Source organism: Accipiter gentilis, chromosome 18, assembly GCF_929443795.1.
Source record: "Accipiter gentilis chromosome 18, bAccGen1.1, whole genome shotgun sequence".
Classification (NCBI taxonomy): domain Eukaryota; kingdom Metazoa; phylum Chordata; class Aves; order Accipitriformes; family Accipitridae; genus Astur; species Astur gentilis.
This window is the reverse complement of record NC_064897.1, coordinates 18000003-18018467: the sequence shown is the minus strand read 5'-3', so window position 1 is coordinate 18018467 and position 18465 is coordinate 18000003. Positions and strand designations below refer to the sequence as shown.

The 18465-nt window shown below is 35.8% G+C and overlaps 1 protein-coding gene across 4 annotated transcripts in view; it reads left to right on the top strand.

The window, feature by feature from the left end:
* IPO8 (importin 8) overlaps positions 1 to 18465 on the top strand; it is a 46407-nt gene that overhangs the window by 7719 nt on the left and 20223 nt on the right. For 3 of the 4 annotated variants that reach the window (XM_049821763.1, XM_049821764.1, XM_049821765.1), the window contains 11 exons: positions 1049 to 1130; positions 3269 to 3425; positions 5647 to 5805; positions 6787 to 6943; positions 8000 to 8089; positions 8899 to 8993; positions 9558 to 9642; positions 12220 to 12354; positions 13204 to 13303; positions 14971 to 15047; positions 16320 to 16436. In XM_049821763.1, coding sequence (XP_049677720.1) covers positions 1049 to 1130; positions 3269 to 3425; positions 5647 to 5805; positions 6787 to 6943; positions 8000 to 8089; positions 8899 to 8993; positions 9558 to 9642; positions 12220 to 12354; positions 13204 to 13303; positions 14971 to 15047; positions 16320 to 16436 — 1254 coding nt within the window. Of the gene's footprint in view, positions 1 to 1048; positions 1131 to 3268; positions 3426 to 5646; positions 5806 to 6497; positions 6577 to 6786; positions 6944 to 7999; positions 8090 to 8898; positions 8994 to 9557; positions 9643 to 12219; positions 12355 to 13203; positions 13304 to 14970; positions 15048 to 16319; positions 16437 to 18465 lie in introns of those variants that run through there. The other variant, XM_049821766.1, reaches the window with a different exon arrangement.

The window sequence follows — 18465 nt, the reverse complement described above, 5'->3', positions numbered from 1 at the left end:
ATTTCACAGCTTTAGAATGAGGCAAAGTTTATGGGACAATGTAGTATACTTGTACTTGAAGCACAGCTCTGAACACAACCACAGAACTGCCAGGCATAATCTGGTTGGAAAGAAATACTATAAAAGGTGAAATAAAGAAAACTTCTGCCATCTAGCCCCAAGAAACATCTCTCATTGAACATAAAGCACATGGATCTAGGTGATGAAAGATCTGACCTACTAGTAACTACTGATGCTGCCAAGGCTTAGCAGTAACTGCACCATGCTGAGTCAATGATTCTTCACACTGGAGGACCCCTGTTGAATGACAGCAGCATAATGCTATCAGATTTTCACATCTTTTAAATCTGGCATGCTTTGCTCAGAAGTTCAGTGAGCATTGTTTTCTCTTTGAAATTCTTCAGCTGCATGGCTGATGTAGTGTTTGAAAAGTTCCGAGGAAGGCTGTGGGTTTTGAAATGTTATTTGTCTACACTTGATTTTAATTAAAAATGGTTATTCCACTGTGTTTCCCTGGTTTTTATTTTTCTGTTAAGATGGACTATACATGTAGTTCGTTAAAAGGTAGCTGTATAAATATATGGCTAAGGCAGATGCTGTTTACACTTGAAAGTAATTTTAAATGGTTCTCTTAATCTCTTCAAAATTCAGTATTGCTGTTATACCACAATCTATTTTGCAAATAAATGGTATGTATTGGTGAAGCATGTCAATATTCATTTCATTTATGAGGCTAGTTAAATAATTCAAAGACAGATCTGTAGTGCTTCTCATTATGCATTCTCAGAATTATTTAAATATTCATTATCACTAATCTCTAATAGAGAGCCTTGTCACATTACTTATTCCACCCATGTGCTGTTATACGCTCAGCTTTTACAAGTAATTATTTGGATTGCTGCCGATCTGGGTAAATCCAAGTGCTAAAACCTTTCATACTTCATAAGAACACTGCAAAGTCCTTAGTTTGAGTTTCTTATTCAGCTTTTGGTAATACAGTCTTCTTTAAACACAGTGATTTGCTAACTGTGTTTTATATGTATTTCAGTCATATAAGATCATCAATTTTGCTCCAAGTCTACTGCAAATTATAGTATCAGATCAAGTTGAATTTCCAGTGCGTCAAGCAGGTGAGATAAATTCCTTGTTTCATTTTCTTTCACTAGAAAGTCAGTCTGTTACTTATTTCAACAGAGTGTTGAGCTGTTGCAGTGTAAGTAAGTTCAAGTTTGTCCTGAATGTGGAAATGAAGAAGATCTATCTTTGCTGTTTCTTTCCTGCATGAGGGTCAGATAAAACCATGGGTATAAGGTAGAGTCCTGCTTTGGCTTCCCTGTGTTTGTAGTGATCCCTACTGGATTGCTGTGATACTGATATGAAAAGAGAATGATTTCTCCTCAAAACCGAGTACCCAGGAAGCCTTAGGTATTTATTCTCCTGGTGGTGGAGAAGTAGTGATGCCAAGACAAATGGGAATTTAGAAAAAAGTGGATCTCATTTGAATACACATTTCTGTATTTGAATCCTATTTCCTGGAAAAAATGAAAGTTTCTGAAAAATGAAAAAAAACACCCCATATTTCCCTAGGTCAAGAGTAGTCACATATGCTTAGTCAGTATCTATGGTGTCCGCTCACAAAAGTAGATATGAAGGAGGGTCACATCACTGATAAGTTATAAATTTATAGTCTGAGCATGTCTAGAAAGATTGCCCAGCTGTGTGTGTGAGTTCAGGTGTGGTGATGCAGTTAACTTTTGAGTGTATATTTGTGTAAGATCAGATTCTAAATTCTCATAATCTGTTTTAACTACTCCTATGCAATATTTTTGACAGATACAGAAAATACTCAGCTTTTTCAAGAAATTGATGAACACTGTTTCATCCACAGCTCTGTTTTTATCCTATGGAACAGCATTTCCCGTAGAAGCACTGTTGTTTTTTTAATACAGATCCTATTAATCCCCTGAGTGCGTTGGGGCATGCTGACATATGCTGTTTGTCATGCTGGCGTTTATTTTTTCAAAGATAATCCAACTTTGAATGCATTGTTAAACCATTCTGTAGTGAAGTTTGATGCTTAATCTGGACTCCATAAGGTCATTTGTATAAATTAATCTCTCGTTTCAGTATCATTCAGGGAAAAAACCAAATATGTAGAGCATAATTTTTAAAATTTTTGTTTGATTTTTAAATTTTTTTACAGAGTAGGGGTATAAAATAGAAAAGCACATTTAAATTACATTTGTAAATCAACATATTTCCCTGGGAATTTTTTAAAAGCCAAGAATTTGAATAACAACAAGATCTGTGGACAAAGTAAATTAAAGTCTTGGGCTGGTCTTTCTAGACCTGTTTCTTGTCTATGACGTGCCAGAATATTCAGACAATAAACTGTTTTTCCTCTTGCTCCTATAAAATATTTTACAAACTACATGTTTTCATACTTAGTAATTTGTCATCACCAAGAAAAATGATTGTACCCAAGGATATCTTATTTACGCTTTAAAACTCTATCTAGTAATCAGCTGAAATAGTACAGGGATAAGAGTTTATTAAGAACATTCCTTTAATGTCTTACAGCATATTTCCTATGTTTCCTAAAGAATGCCTACAGGCATTTCAGTACTGAGGCGTAAATGCTGCTTTGTTTTCAGTTGAAGATTAACTTTATTTTTCATGGTTTTTCATGTGAGACAGAAGGGAACAATTCTAAGGGATTATGGGAAATCCTAATAGTGAGATAAAGCTTAGGGAATTCACAACAAACATTTCTGTCTGAATAGAAAGTAGGCCCCATGCCAGTTTCGTACTGTCCCTTTCCCCAAGCAGAGTGTCCCAAGCATTGTGGGTGCAATGATTTGTTTACATGAGCCTTCCAAAACTTCACTTACTGAGTTTGAGTAGTTGTTTTAGGGATCAGTAAAAGTGCAGATTAGTATATTTTTGTTTGCTTGTTTACAACGATGGAATATTATGTCCATATGGAAGACTGCTGTAATAAAGAATGTGCCCCAATAGAAGCTGACTGAAGTACTATCCTATTCTGTTTAGGACCAGGCAGTTGAGCCTGATTTTGTGTGGAATCATTAAAAAAATGGTTTTCTGACTCAGCTATGCTTAGTGCCTATAATTGTTAAGAACTCATGCAGTGGTTTTCAGTTGTCTTTTCAACTCTTTGTTCTACTTTCAGCTGTACTACGTGTTGAGCACAGAGTAATGTGGAGATGTGTTAGCATTAAATTATTATTTCCCCAATGTTTATACTTAGCTGCCATTTACCTGAAGAACATGGTGACACAGTACTGGCCGGACCGTGAACCACCTCCTGGAGAAGCAGTATTTCCATTCAACATTCATGAAAATGATCGTCAGCAGATTCGTGATAACATTGTAGAGGGAATAATTCGTTCTCCTGACTTAGTGAGGTACCTTACATTGTGTAGAGGTATTTCTGTAGCTCAAGTTTTCAGACCTACCAGTCCGGATGTAATTAGTGTGAGAATCTCAGTTTCTTGGGAGATGAAGCAAGTACTTGTTTTGAAAATGTAATAATAATCAATTTTAACATATTTATGTGCACTTGTTTTTCAGAAATGTAGTAACCTGGCTAAGAGCCCTGTGATGTTTAAAGTGTCTTGTAACACTCACTGTAGTGACAGCCTGTCTATTTGGCTGATTCAGGGCAGATAGTGTAGAGGGCCCTCTGCAATACAGAATTAACCATTCAGAGAAATACTGCCCAAGATCTGTTTTCTTTTATCTAGTAGCCCTTTTCACAGTTACTTTTGCAATTTTTATATGTAAGCCCAGTATTTAAATGTGTATTGGCATTCTTGGTTTTAAGATGTTAAAAGAGTGAAGAAACGCTATTTTCTTTTTGCTGGAAGAATAGTTAAGATTCACAGACGTACTACAATGTATGGTTGTTCACCACTCTAATTAAAGTGAGGCTGATAGGATAGTATTAGGCTGTAGTGTATAGATGTTCATCTTTGAAAACCAGAGGAAAATCTTCCTCTTCTCTCCTCCTCCTCTCCACCAGGTAGGTGCCCAAAGATGTCTTTTTGTCAGTAGTCATATCCAGAAGAGGAGTGATTGACTACAGATTGAAATTGGAATTAGAGAAAACACTTTTAAAAAACAATGAAACACCAGATTGCATTAGACTGCTATGGCATTGCTGTCACTGGAGGTCTTTATGAATAGATTAGACAAACACCTGCCAGAAATGCTTAGGGTATAAATAGTCGTGTACTGAGACAAGAAAAAGAACTAAGTCATCGTTTCCAGTTCAGCTTTTCTAACACGCTCTGATGCAGATGATTAGTATCTCCACTGAAAGAGATAGGTTTTCCTTGCCAAGGTTGTGCTACATGGTAAGGAAGCCTGTGTTGTTTCTGTGATAAAGGCATGTAGTTTCCTCTGCCATCATGTCATAAATACCAAGGCTAAGTTTATACAAAAGAACATGAAGTAATGGAATTTTGAAGAGTGTTTTGCAAACTAGTTCAGGCATCGTTTCATAACCTGATATTCAAAATTACAATGACAATCTACATCTAAAAGGATTGTTGAAAACCGAGGACAACCACTTGGAATAAAGTGCAGAGTTTCTAAATACTGGCTAAACTTGTAGATTTGTCAGAGGTTAAAAAAGTCAAAGAAGCTTTACTGGAACTAGTCTGATGTTGTAATACTGATATTTTGCACTGTTCGCTTGTGAGAACAAAGTGGGAGGAGGAACCAACTCAGCAACAAGCACAAACTCCAAAAGCTTGAGCGGGATGGCAGGTTTGTACAAAGCTAAAAGGATCAGTAGGTGGAGGGCCCCTTACTGAACTACTTTGTAATAGTGGCTCCTTATGTAATGGACTGCAAGAGGGTACCCAAGGAAAACTAAATATAGAAGAACTAATATTTTCTGCTGACATTTTTTTTAAATTTTTTTAAAATTATTCCTTAGCGGAGCCAAGAGTATTTTTTTACAGCTTCTAGTTCAGTGCTGCTCAGCTTTTTTAATCACACCTCACTTTAGTCAACTAACAATCCTGTCTTGCCTCACCGTTGTGAGTGGCATCTAAAAGTGTGTGGAGGGAGAGGAATGATAAGATGTTTTTACCTAATTTGCTCTGCCATATGCTTTGGAGGTTGAGAAAGTGCTATTCTAGAAGATTGCAGGAAAATTGTAATTTCATGAGGAACCTCTGGCTTGGATCATAACACAGGCCAATATTGTTTAATAAAAATGTACAAATTTGTGTTTTTGTGGTTGCTTTCAGCTTCTTAAGTGCGTAGAAGTATAAACATTCATCTTCAAAGTACAAAGCTAGCTGGTTTCATGTGCAATTAATTGTTTTCAGATATTGCCTGATGGGTGTGGAGAGGGAGGAGGAAGGAAGAAAAGTAGCTAAAATGTTTTGAAATTATTTTCTTCCTTGAAGTTAAATCCCCTGGGATTTTTTTCTTGCTTTTCCTCTGCCACTTCCCAGAACTCTTTCAGTGCTGTCATAATATGTATGATACTTATGATGTAATATATATATTGTGGCCAATAAACCAAGATTTGGGATCTATCATTCAATATTAAACACTATGCCATGATCTTATTTACTTACAATGTATTTCTTTTTTTCCCTCCTGCCTTAGAGCCCAGCTGACAATGTGCCTCCGTGCTATCATTAAACATGACTTTCCTGGCCATTGGACAGCTGTGGTGGACAAGATAGGCTACTACTTGCAGTCTCAGAACAGTGGGAGTTGGCTCGGGAGCCTCCTGTGCCTCTATCAGCTGGTGAAGACTTATGAGTAAGTTGATGTCCATCAGTAGATGAGGAATCAGTAAGTCTCAGCTGATTACCGAGAATGACATTCTTAAGAGCACTGGCAGTTCTACAAGGAATTCAGACAGAAAATGGGAATTAATAATTGTCATATGCTTCCTTTCCTGCAAATAAAAGAAAACTATTCATCATCTTTATATCAGCAGGGAATTGAAAGCAGAGATGCCAGCAATAATCTGTATGAATTTACTGACATTTTTTTTCTTGAGGCTTTATAGTTTTGATCTGATTTAACCCATCTGTGAAAAATTTCTTAAATTTTTATAACTTCTTTTATTTGAAGATTCCCCAAATGCTGGATATATGAATGCAAATTATTTTCTACTTCTATGCCATGAATACACTACTGTCATTGTCATATAGTCCTATTGCATATTGTTACTCCAATACTGCATATTGTTACCTGTACCATCCTCCTGATAGTCTAAATACACAAAGCGTAAATAAGGAGAGGTGTAGTGAGCTCTCTCACTAATTTTTTTAAAAAATTTATCTGTTGTTAGAAACATTTGTATAAACCACACAAAAGAAATGTAAATGGAAAAAGAGAGAATCTTTTCCAAACTAAGGAATTGTCTTTCCCTTTCAACGGCTGTTCACTCCTATTTGTTCAGCACCCAACTTGGGTTTGGCATTGGTACGAACGTCAGAGAAATTCAAGTCTTTGCTCCTGTGAGCTGACAGTTCAGTAGTAAAGAACATTAGTTCTTCCTCCCAATAGCTGCATTTATATAAGGTAACATTTGTTGTTTTTCATTTCTCTATTTATAGGTTAGCAAATTTACACAATTTGTTGAGATGGGGGCTAGAGGAGGGGAGAGTGAATGAGTGAGTGCTGGATATTTTTATTTTTTTTTAGGGTACAGAAATTAAACTGTTGGTGGGGAATAGGCATTAGAATCTCCAGTGTATAGATCCTGGACCAACATTTTTGTTTCCTTTGCAGATACAAAAAAGCAGAGGAACGAGATCCTCTCATAGCAGCAATGCAAATATTTTTGCCTCGGATTCAGCAGCAGATGATCCAGCTTCTGCCTGATAACTCCCATTACTCTGTACTGCTTCAGAAACAAATCTTAAAAATCTTCTATGCTCTTGTTCAGGTTGGCATCTGTGTAGAGGAAAACCAAAACTTTTACTTTGCTGGGCACAACAACCCCCTTCAGTACACTCATGGGTGTGATTGAATAAGAATACCAATTTGGATAGGAAGAGTCATGTACAATAAACAGCTTTTACAAAAATATGATCTTTATAGGTTTTTCTACTTCAAAACTGGTCATATGATCCCCCAGATTAAATTTTTAATGAACCTAGGTACTTTTGCACATCCTATCTTTAAGCTTACTGGAGAAATGTTCCTGTTTTTGTAAGTCACACATAACTTGATATAAACTCTGTGGGTATCTAGATTGTGCTAGTTGGCCTCTGAAAGTGTCAGTAGTGAAAATGGTAATATAATTGTCAAATAGTGCACTTCAGTAGGTGGCATTTATCATTATCTTCTGAAGATCTGGCAGAAATTACTTATTGAGGCACATGAATTTTACAGAGATGAGTTTGGCTTTTACAGGGATGAGTTCGGTGAGGAAGTACTTTTAGAGAATGAGAAACAAGATCCTACATAAGGAGCAGCCTGAAAATTATTACTGGGGGTTAAAAAGCTAAAATAGTTTGTTATTAGATGGGGGGAGGATTAAAAAGATCCCACGATCCTATATTACTTTTCAGTAGGTTGCCTGAACATTGTCACTTTGCTTTGGATTTTGTAGAGAAGTAAGATTTACTATAGATAATAGCTAGGTAGTAATTAGGAGTACATTTCATTTACTAAAATGCTATTGGTTTACCCAAACCTTGTAATATAGACATTACTGTGGTCTCTAAAAGTTAGCTGGGCTATTGTGAAGAAGAGGAAGAAACAAAGAGAGTTAGCAAGTTCTCAGATCAAGGAACGTTCCTCACATAGCGTCTGCTCAGAAATTCCTCTGTAAATTGTACCAAGAAGGATGCAATTAGAGTAGAAATAGATATCTAACCTAATTAGTTTTAATTTTACTTACATTCGGAGGAGGATGAGGTTTTAACTGCTGTAGAAACATCTACCACTTTCAGAGAAAATTAGTATTTCATGACTATGTTTTTTTTTCTTATTTCAGTATGCATTGCCGCTCCAGTTGGTGAATAACCAGACTATGACTCAGTGGATGGAGATCTTCCGTACTATCATTGATAGAAATGTACCTCCGGTAAGTTTTAGTTTTGTAAAGACCTCTATGTTATTTGTGTGTTGGCATTTGAGGAAAAGTCAGTGTGAAGATTTTCTAAGTGTTCTTTTTTTAAGATGTCATCTCATTAAGATTCTTACCCTTGGAATAAGTGATGTTTCTGACAGAAACGCAGGAAGATCATGTAAGCTGTCAGAATTTCATTGTCTGAGGTAGTTACACCATGTAAACTCCAATCTGGATATTTTGGAAGTTTCCAAATATTTTAGCCAATTTCTCTTGAACAAGATTCAAAAACTCATCACAAACCCATCATTTGTCTCCATTCCTCTTTTTCTTTCATCCATCCTTCATATTTCTTGAAGAACAAATTAAAAATAGTGATTAAATTCTTGTTTATGTGTACAACATTAACTGGCATTTCCTAAGTTTTTTAGAAAGTAATTTCACAACCTTAACATTCTTTTAATAGCTTTTGCATTAGTATATGGTTAGGGTGTATATATTTGGAAGAGTTAGTGTCATGCTTAATTTTTAAGCCAGAGTGCACACCACCGTGTAGTATTCAAGTATATGTGAGAATTTCTGTTTTTTAAATATGCATAATTTTGCAAATTAAAGTACAGGCATTGTACAGTTATTGCACATGTACAGTTATATTGTCTAATTAAGATATTTGGAAGTTCCTGAATGTTATGTAACTGTTAACAAAACCAAAGCTTTAGTCGATATTGTGCATTTGTATTAGTTTACTCAGCAAGGAATGTTTAAAGCATCATTTCTTTCAACAGTACACACAGCCAATTTAAAATAAATGTATTTATTTATAGGAGACTTTGCAAATTGATGAAGATGATAGACCCGAGCTGGTGTGGTGGAAATGCAAGAAGTGGGCATTGCATATTGTAGCTCGTCTTTTTGAACGGTAACAAACTAACAAAGAGATTAAAAACTAAATTTGGGATACAAATCTGTAACGTTACTTGAGGTGCGATTAGACAAGTCGATTGAACAGCTCATGGTCACCGAAGAGGTTTTCCTGCTGCTGCCCTCTGCCTTGCACTGGCACAGCCACTGGTCTGAGCTCTTAGTGAAATGATTTGATTCTCTAAGTGGCAAGAAACTAGCCCCACAGGAAAAGTACTTATTTATTATTTTATTACTACATCCAGCTACAAGTGCTTATATTCTCAAATATAAAGGCAGGGCAAGATTTGAAAAGAAATCCATAAACATGGAATTTACAGTGCTTGTGACAAAAAGGTGGCTATATTTACTTGACTGTAGTACTGTACCTTATGATAATCTAAGAAAGGAAAACGGAAGTGGGGCATTATATGGGGAATAATGGGTTAGAAGGAAACTGTGGGAAAAGATTCCTGTGGGGATGGAAGACTACTCAGGGTCCTTGTGTTTTAGAAAGTACTATGTTTTCCTGACACAGTCAATTTCTTACAATGTAAATATCTGTGTCCTCTTCTTTTTAAAGGTATGGAAGTCCTGGAAATGTAACTAAAGAATACTTTGAATTCTCAGACTTTTTTTTAAAAACCTATGCTGTGGGCATACAACAGGCAAGTACTGTTCATTTGTTTCTGAATTAGATCATTTTGGCTGAAAAAATGTATTGCTTCATATCGAAGTTCATTCATTAAACAAAAATGAACAGTCAGGCAGGTTTTCCTTTTAGTGATGTGAAGTTCTTTAGAACTCGGTGGCATACAACTGAGGTATAATAACACAAATTTTCAGCAATTCAAAAAATCCTGCAGGAAAATTTCCAGAAAATGTTAGTGCTGATAAAACAATATTACCATCATGTATAAACATTCTAGATACAGCTGAGAGAAAAAACTGTTGATGCAAAGGCCTCATGTCACAGAAGGGTATATTTTCAGGCCAGTTTTTAGTAAGTGCTTTTGCTGCAAACAACTTAGGCACAGTAAGCCAATGATACTGTTTTATTTCAGGAAGATACAAGCGAATTAGAAGGTGTCTAGAGAACAGCAGTAAAAGTGATTTCATACCTGGAAAGCATATTTTATGAAAATATAGCATAAATTCACAGTTTGCAAGGAAATTATTTTTGTTGTGGAATGCTGTTTATTTGTGATTAACATGGTGTTGTGGAGACAGTTCAGTTCTGATAAAGTTGCATAGAAGAGAGGCAATTCCTGTCAGAGTTTTCTGTGTTTTTCTGCGAGCTCAGCTGTGTGCCCCTGGGAATGTGGGCTTATAGACTTCCAGCATCTCCCTGGTTTGGTGGAGTGGCTATAGCAATTGGGTGCCTGAAAGCCCTGAGAGTGCTGGCTCCCAGGCTTGGATGTTTTTGGCACAGCTGCTCCTGTTTCTCATTCAGCCTGCCATATACTAGATGACTAGGAGTGGTAGTTCTCAGGCTTTTGGCTCAGCTAAAGCTCTTGGGTCTGTTCAGGCTTTTGGGTTACATTCCAAACAGGCTCCTAAGAAGCCAGGAGAATGCAGTACACTGTCCTGCTCATCATCCTGGGCTCTTCATTCCTTTTGGCCTGTAAACCTTGAAATACACCTGGGAATGCTGTTTATCAAGTGACAAGCGTTTGTATAATACGTATATCCAGAATATGTGGCTCCTCAGCATGCTGCCGGATGAAATATCCCGTCCCCGACATGGCATCTGCAGGCTTCTCACAGTTTAAATTTCCACTGTGTTTGATGAATGATGCCAGGCTGTTGTTGTCACTTCAAGTCAAATTTGACCTAGATTTCAAAATGCCAGGATTGTCTGCAAAACAAAATTACTTTTCTCCATCCAGTGACTTTTCTCCATCTGACAACAGAATAGTTTATCCATCAGCATATTAATTCTGTGTAAGTATGTAAGTGTTATGAACTAAGGAGAGGAATGGTTGTGGTAAGTCTGTAAGCATTAAATGAAAAGGGAAACAGTCTAATATCTATTCTAAACTCCTTGCAATGTTTAACTCCTGAGTGGAAAAATAGACTCCCATGGGCAGTTGTCATTTAAAATACTTGAAGTTTGTCTGTTAAGAGATTAGGGTATGTAGCAGAGGGAACAGTTTAGCTTTCAAGATAAATGGACTGGACAATCTTCACATTTCTTCCATTTCTGGTTCTTCAATGCTGATTTGACACGTCTCCTTGCAGAGTTAGTAAGAATTCTATTGTGAATATTACATTACTAAGCATTCATCACTTATTCATCAGTTGTTAAGTGCTGACATTGTGCTAGAGTCTATATGAGATACAGACAGTTCTTACCCAAGGAGTGTATTGTATTAAAGTCTTAAGATCAGACTTAGTACTCCTAATTAAGGAGTTATGTTTAAAATAAGATTTATTATAATGTTGTGAAGAATTATGAAGCAGAATTGTCCTTCTGAAAATATATGACTCAATATTTTGTTATGCATTGCCCTTGATTCTTATTGTTATTCATGTACATGCCAATTCTTTACACTTATTAACAGTTAAAGTTCATCTGCTATTGGTACAGATTAGTGGCTTTGTACTGTAGGTTTTTCTTCGTAGAGCAAGGCTTTATATTAAGGAAGCTTTGTGTGATAGAGTTTGTGATAGCATGCTAGGTGATACTATCTGATGGTTACAACAGGTAATTGAAGTTAAGGGTTTTGCATCTCTTCTGATTCACAGATTTAGGTGATAACCTATTTTTCTTTTCTAGTTTAGCATTTCTATTCTTATCACTGTTCTTCCAAAGCAATTTGCCTTCTTTAGGGGCCTGTCCTTAAAAAATGAACACAGACACCACTAACAGATTTAGAAGCCAACCAGTTGGAAAATCTGACTGTGCCTTTTCCTTATTTGTTCCAAGTTTTGCTGAGGCCTGTGTAAACTGTGAGCCTGTGAATATTGAAGTATATCTATGCTTTACAATCACAAGTGATCACATGGTGGGGCTAGTAGTAAAGGTAGACATGTACATAAATGCTGCAGGATTAGATTCTTGATATTTAAATGATTTCTGATTTTTGGATCAAAGGCATTACAGTGATTACTAACAGTAGAATGTCTGCTGCAAAACTAATTAATCTGTCCATATACATTCACTAAAGAGGTGCACTGCACGTCTATGCATGAGGGAGAATTTTCAGTCTTCATTTAAAAATATCAACTTGTCATTTCTTTAGGTTCTCTTAAGAATCTTAGACCAATACAGGCAAAAAGACTATGTTGCGCCACGTGTTCTTCAGCAAACATTAAATTATCTGAACCAAGGGGTTATTCACTCTGTAACATGGAAACAAATGAAGCCACACATACAGGTCAGTGCATAAAACCCAGTCATAAACACTGCATGTCATCAGAGGGATTAAAAAAACCACCCCAAACCCCATCAGTTTTGCTGTTTTTAAAGAAGGCTTCATGAATCTTTCATGCAGCAATTGATGTGGGCAAAAAATAGCATTGCTACATGAATGTGGTTGGTTTTTTCAGTATTATGACTACCTTTTATTGCAGATATTGTTAACTCAATTAAAGATTCTGTTCCATAAGTTCTTTATTTTTATTTTTTAAGTCTGCCAGACAGTCATAATGTTCTGGCTTTTATTAGTTGCTAGTGTTCAGAATTGTCTATAGATTTGCAAATTCATAATTGATTGTAGTGCAAAGATAGTGGGCAAAGAGAACATAAACTATGAGGAGCTGAACTCTGTTTTAAGGACGTGTTTTATAAGTCAACTAAGAACAAGTGAAAAGTGATTTTCGTGCTTTTATTTTTTTTGTATCATAAGCTCCCCTGTTGTAGTTAGTTAATCCCATGACTGTTAAGAGCAAGGACTCTGAAATCCATTCTCATGTTAAGTGTTGCATTAGTGAGATCCTTCTGCAGAATGTGGTGTTCTGCTGTTTATAGACTATGTCCTGAAGTATATTTTGTGTATGGTAATGTATTACTATAAAGTTAGATTATATAGTTACTGCTGTATGGGACTGCTGGATAAGGAAAGTATATATAGTAATTTATTTCTGTTAGCCAAAATAAAAGAGCACTGGTTAAGAGTCTTACTCTTCAGAAAAGTAGGTCTAGTATATTAGTGCATAGTGGAGGGAAGGAGTACTGGAATTTGATTTTATGTGCACTTATGTTTATTTGACTTGTCTAATATTAGAGTATAACAGAAGAAGTGATATTCTCTCTAATGTGCTACAAAGATGAGGATGAAGAGCTCTGGCAAGAGGATCCATATGAATATATCCGCATGAAATTTGGTAAATATTTGTATTTAGCATTTATTTTTTGCTTTCATCATAACTGTACACTATAGTCCCAGTTAACTGTATGGCCACTGTAATGTCTCTGTCTTCACCAGTGTCCTGAACAATAGGAAGAATAAAATTTGTTTCTTAAGTCTCACCAATTTGTAGTTAAAAGAAGGTAGATCAAGTGGGTTTTGGCCGTTTGTCTGATAGCTTTAAACTAAATGATTCTCTTAACATTTTTTTTTCTACTTCACATGCTCAGTGCAGCCCAAATAGACTGGCTTGCTTACTTTTTAATGCCAATTTCAGAATCCTGAACTGCAGATGTGCCAGCTGTCTGCAAGTTCTTGCAGCTCTTGCTTTGACCAGAAGAGGCCTGACTTGCTCTTTCCCAACTGAAAATTGTTAATGTCTTCAGCATTTTTTTGCCAATTATTGTTACTAAATTGTAAGGTAATTAGATACATTTATTCTTTCAAAAGACACAGTGCAGAATCTTGGGAATATCACATAGGACCATATTATGAATAATTACATTTATTAAAAGAGTCATGTCATTGAAAAAGAGAAGGGTACTTTAAAAATATAGCAATTTTAGCTGGAAAGCTTCTGTAAGCCAGGTGTCACAGACATATGTAGTGTTTGGGAATTTTTAATTAGTTGATTTGGGATTAGCACATGTGAAAAGAGAATGTAAACATTCATGGAATAATTAAAGAAACTTGGAGAGTTGTTATCCAAAAAATTAATCACCATATAGTGTGGATCACTGGGGTACAAATACATTGCTGATTTTTGGTATGAATTCAGTTCTTTCTGTGTAAGTAGTGAATCCTATTTTTATATATAGCTGAGACAGTTAAATACAGATTTCAATTTTATTGTGGAAGGTAAAAAACCCAAGCATGAAAGTACATTAAATTGGAGTTTAGTGAGACATATTTGGGTTTGGAACAAGAATTCCAGTAGTCTGATAGTATTTCTTAATCATGTTTTATCTTCAAGTTCTGAGGAAAAGTTAGTGTGAAATTTTAACCACATTTTAAGATTACCATTTTTTATCTTTTTATTTCATTCAATTTGTGTAGGGATGTTTGGATTAGAACATGTTTGGCAGCACAGATTATTTTTTTTTCTAAGATATAAATTATATTCTCAATATGATTAAAGGTTTACTTTTAATGAATGAAGCTAAAAAGCTTCAACTTTCAGCAGATTTAAAACTACCCCAGATCCAAGTAGTTTTTACATACAAAAAGTTTCCCATGAGGTTTTAATAAAATCAAACCAAAAATGTGTACGTATGGTTTACAGATGGTACTGGAATGTATTGTTGTTCTTTCTATAGTGCTTTTAATTTAAAAAAAAAGCCAGGGTTTTTCATCCCTTAAATACTTGGTCTCAAAAGAATTAATGAATGAATAACACATTCCTAATAAAGGGAATGATAAGTGGTCAGTAGATTTGGAAGGCAAGAAGTAAATGCTTTCATAAGCTATTTGACATAAGCTTGGGTCTGACTCTTTAGCCATGTGTCAATAGTTTTGAAGTTACGTATTCACCCTGGTTTTGTGATATCCCACAAACAAGATGGATTATAAAAATCTTATGTCATTCTGAAAAGGAAATTTGGTGGGTTTTTTTCTTTTTTTTTTTTTTTTTTTTTAATTTGTTAGATGTATTTGAGGATTATGCATCCACTACAACAGCAGCACAGAATCTCCTTTATACTGCTGCGAAGAAGAGAAAAGAGGTATGGAACTAATGGGTTTTAATTATTTGAGGTTTCCTTAATAATGTATTTTCCCTTAAATGTGAAGATGCTACAGGAAGCTAGTCTTGAAAAATCTACTTGCTGATACATAGTCAAACACTTTCCTGGCTGAGTGCTCTCAATTTTGGGAGAATTAAAATATGTGTGTATGTATAAATAAATAAATAAGTGGATTCCTCTTGCAGCTTCAAAGTTAACATGCCGGATACGAACTGAGTTGGAATAGATGTACTAGTATTTTCCCAAGTTTACAAACAGCCTCTGTCACAGCTGTTCTGAGCTTCCCAAACTGCAGCAGGGGGAAAAGTGAACCTGATCCTTATTAATTTTCACTGATTTTATTTAAAATTCTGTTGACAGCAATGAAATTAGCAAGAATGAAGCTAATTTCATACAGCTGCTCTTTAAATGAGGACATAACTTTTCTGTAGATCTTTCTATACGTACAGTGATCTGTGCAAAAGTACCTGGTCAAGCCTGGAAAGCATAAGTCAGTTTGCTAAAACTGTGAACTTTTCTGGGTACTGTTCTAACATCCAGTAAACATGGAGCTCTGTTTCCGGATGGATTTTCAGAGAACAGCATGGTCTTTATGTCAGGTGGCATAGCCTATGACCTTTTTACTTCTTTATTGTTGAAACAGTGCTTGCCCACTGACCTCATTTTCATAGTTTGTACTGAGACCATCAAAATGTCATATCTGAAAAGCACATAGTGGGTGTGGAAATGATATTAAACAGTTAGTTTTGCCAAGAAACCTTTCTAAGTCTAGTCAACTGTAGAAGTTACTGCCAAGATCAATAGATTAAAATAAGTTTATGAGGTTTTAATCCAAGCTGTTCTTCAATATGTATATGTTCATACCTATATGTACACACATGTATGTATTTATATATGTGTGAGACACGCCAGAAGAGAAGTTAAGGGAAAAAATGGGTGAGATACTTTTTAAGCCTCTTGTCTTTTCATCACCTTTTTTGATTTGCCTCAAGACAACAACAAAAATACCTGATTTACTGTTGGTAATGTGAAATTTCAAGGAGATTAATTTAATTTTGACAAGTTTGGCTGAAAAGTTGAAAAAAAACCTTTTGAATTTTAACTATGGAAAGATGCTACACATAGTACCTCACAGTTGCTTTTGCCAAGATAAAGTTTCTACTTAAAAATGTCATTATGAAGTTTTTAACTTAAACAATGATATTAAAATAATTTGACAAAAGGAGATTATGTGTTTTCTGTCTTGCATAGGTGTTACCAAAAATGATGGCATATTGCTACCAGATTCTGACAGAGCCAAACATTGATCCAAGGAAAAAAGATGGAGCCTTGCATGTTATAGGATCCCTAGCAGATATTTTATTGAAGGTAAGTGGGTAAAGAAGTGAAAAAGGCTTGTAATTCTTATTATCAACTTCCATTTCCAATAAAAAAGTCTTAGCTTATAAAGTATGGCTAGTCCTTAGCCATATTTATAAAGTTTGTAGAGAGATTGCACTGTGCAACAAGATTCAGGGTTTGTTTCTTTAAAAATATTAACATTCCTTCCTGGTTTTCATATTCCCATTTTATACGCGGATTTTTCCTCTCAAGTTTTTCCAAAGCTCTGTTTGTTTGCTACAAAACAGTTCCTTAGTCCTCTCCTGCTTTACTAGTAAAATGGAAGGGTGCTAAAAAAAGCAAACATGCATTCCGTCAATAACATCACCTATGATTCTTTAGCAAACCCGCTAACAGCCTGCACTATTGTGGGCTGCTTCTGCTTCCAGAAAAAAGTTTACCTAACATGTTGCAGGAATGCTTTGTCTAGCTTTCCAGCTTCCTTGACCTGCAATGTGTGGCTTTAAGTCTTATTTCATCAGCCAGTTGGGAGTTTTGAAAATAACTGGAAAGAGCACAGAGTTTCTATCCTTCCTCCATTTTTTATAGACAGTTTCTTCAGAATTTTGAGTATTTTTCTGGAATTTGAATACACATTTAACCCGCACTGTTGCTTTCTAATGTAGTATTGATTACAGTTTCCCTTATGCTTATAGACGGTGGAGTCCAAAATATGCCCTCTCTCCATGTCAAAAGTAATTGCCAAAAAGTTATCACTTTTTAGCATGAGAATGGCAGCCTTATGCTGGAGGCTTCCTTTTAAAAGTAATTTATTTTATGTGAGTTGTGTCTCCATGCAGGATGTGTCTTCATGTTACAAGCAACATCTTACCAACATTTACCATCTATTTTTTACCAATGTACCAATCCACGATCTGATCTGAAATCCTGAAACATCAGTAACTTTTGCAGAATTTTTGTAGATTATGTTGGATTGTAAATGGCCTATCTCATGCCGGAGTGTAACAGAGAAAGAGGAAGATGTTGTTCATGTTGTGAGGTGCCTTGCATATTAACTGGGGGTTTCTAAACCCATTTATCTCTGTCCTGACGAAAAAAAGGGGATTTATTCCAGTATACTGCTCCTATTTGAAATTTTCTGTCTTGAAACATGAGGTTACACTTTAATAATCCCCAAACACTGCAGACGCCTCTCAACTCTGAATTTCTTGTGTTTGGGATTTGGCAGATTGAAAAATTCCAAGAACTTTTTTCTGCATAAAATACTCAATTTGTAAGTGCTTTCCGGCTGGTGAGCTGACTGAGGTATAGATTGTAAGGAGCTCATAGACACAATGACCTTGCTTTAGCCACCTGGCTGTCCACAGCGGCTCCAGTTTAATGCATGCAAACCTCTGACCTATGTGCACAAGGGAAAATTCTTTTCCCTTCTCTGTGTTTTTTCTCTGCTCAGTGCTTCATCTACCTCTCTGAAGGTTGGGGAGTCAATGTGGGAAAAAATGGTGTGTGCTTTGGTGAAGTAGAAGTGTGATCACCCAAGATACATTTTGTATTGAATGTCCCCTTTCACCCTCTTCCTATCTTATCCAGTGAATCATTCCTTTAGGTGGTAACACAGTCCTCAACATATATCTTTTGTAGTATCCTGGGGCCGTAGGTGCTAGGAAAGTCCCAAGTATCCATGCTGGTGGTCCTGGCTTCCTGTGAATATCTTGGGATTTGCCAAGGTTGGAATAATGAAGGATAACTTTCATTGAATATCCTTCTCCAGCCAAGGAGATTTCTGTCACAAGGGAATTATCTTAGTCCATTAATAAACACAAAAATGTTGTTGTAGTGTGTAAAATAATTAATTTTGATGCTTATAATAACAGTAGGTCATTTGAAACTCAGATCTGTTTCATACTAAGCTTATATTTATCATCAGCTTCTGAGGTTTGTTCAGTTCAAGGTACGAGATCCAGATCTCTTCATGGGAGAATACCGTTATTGCATAGATAAGTCATTGTATTTCGCATGGTTGATAGTTGAAATGGATTACTGGCTAGAATGAAGT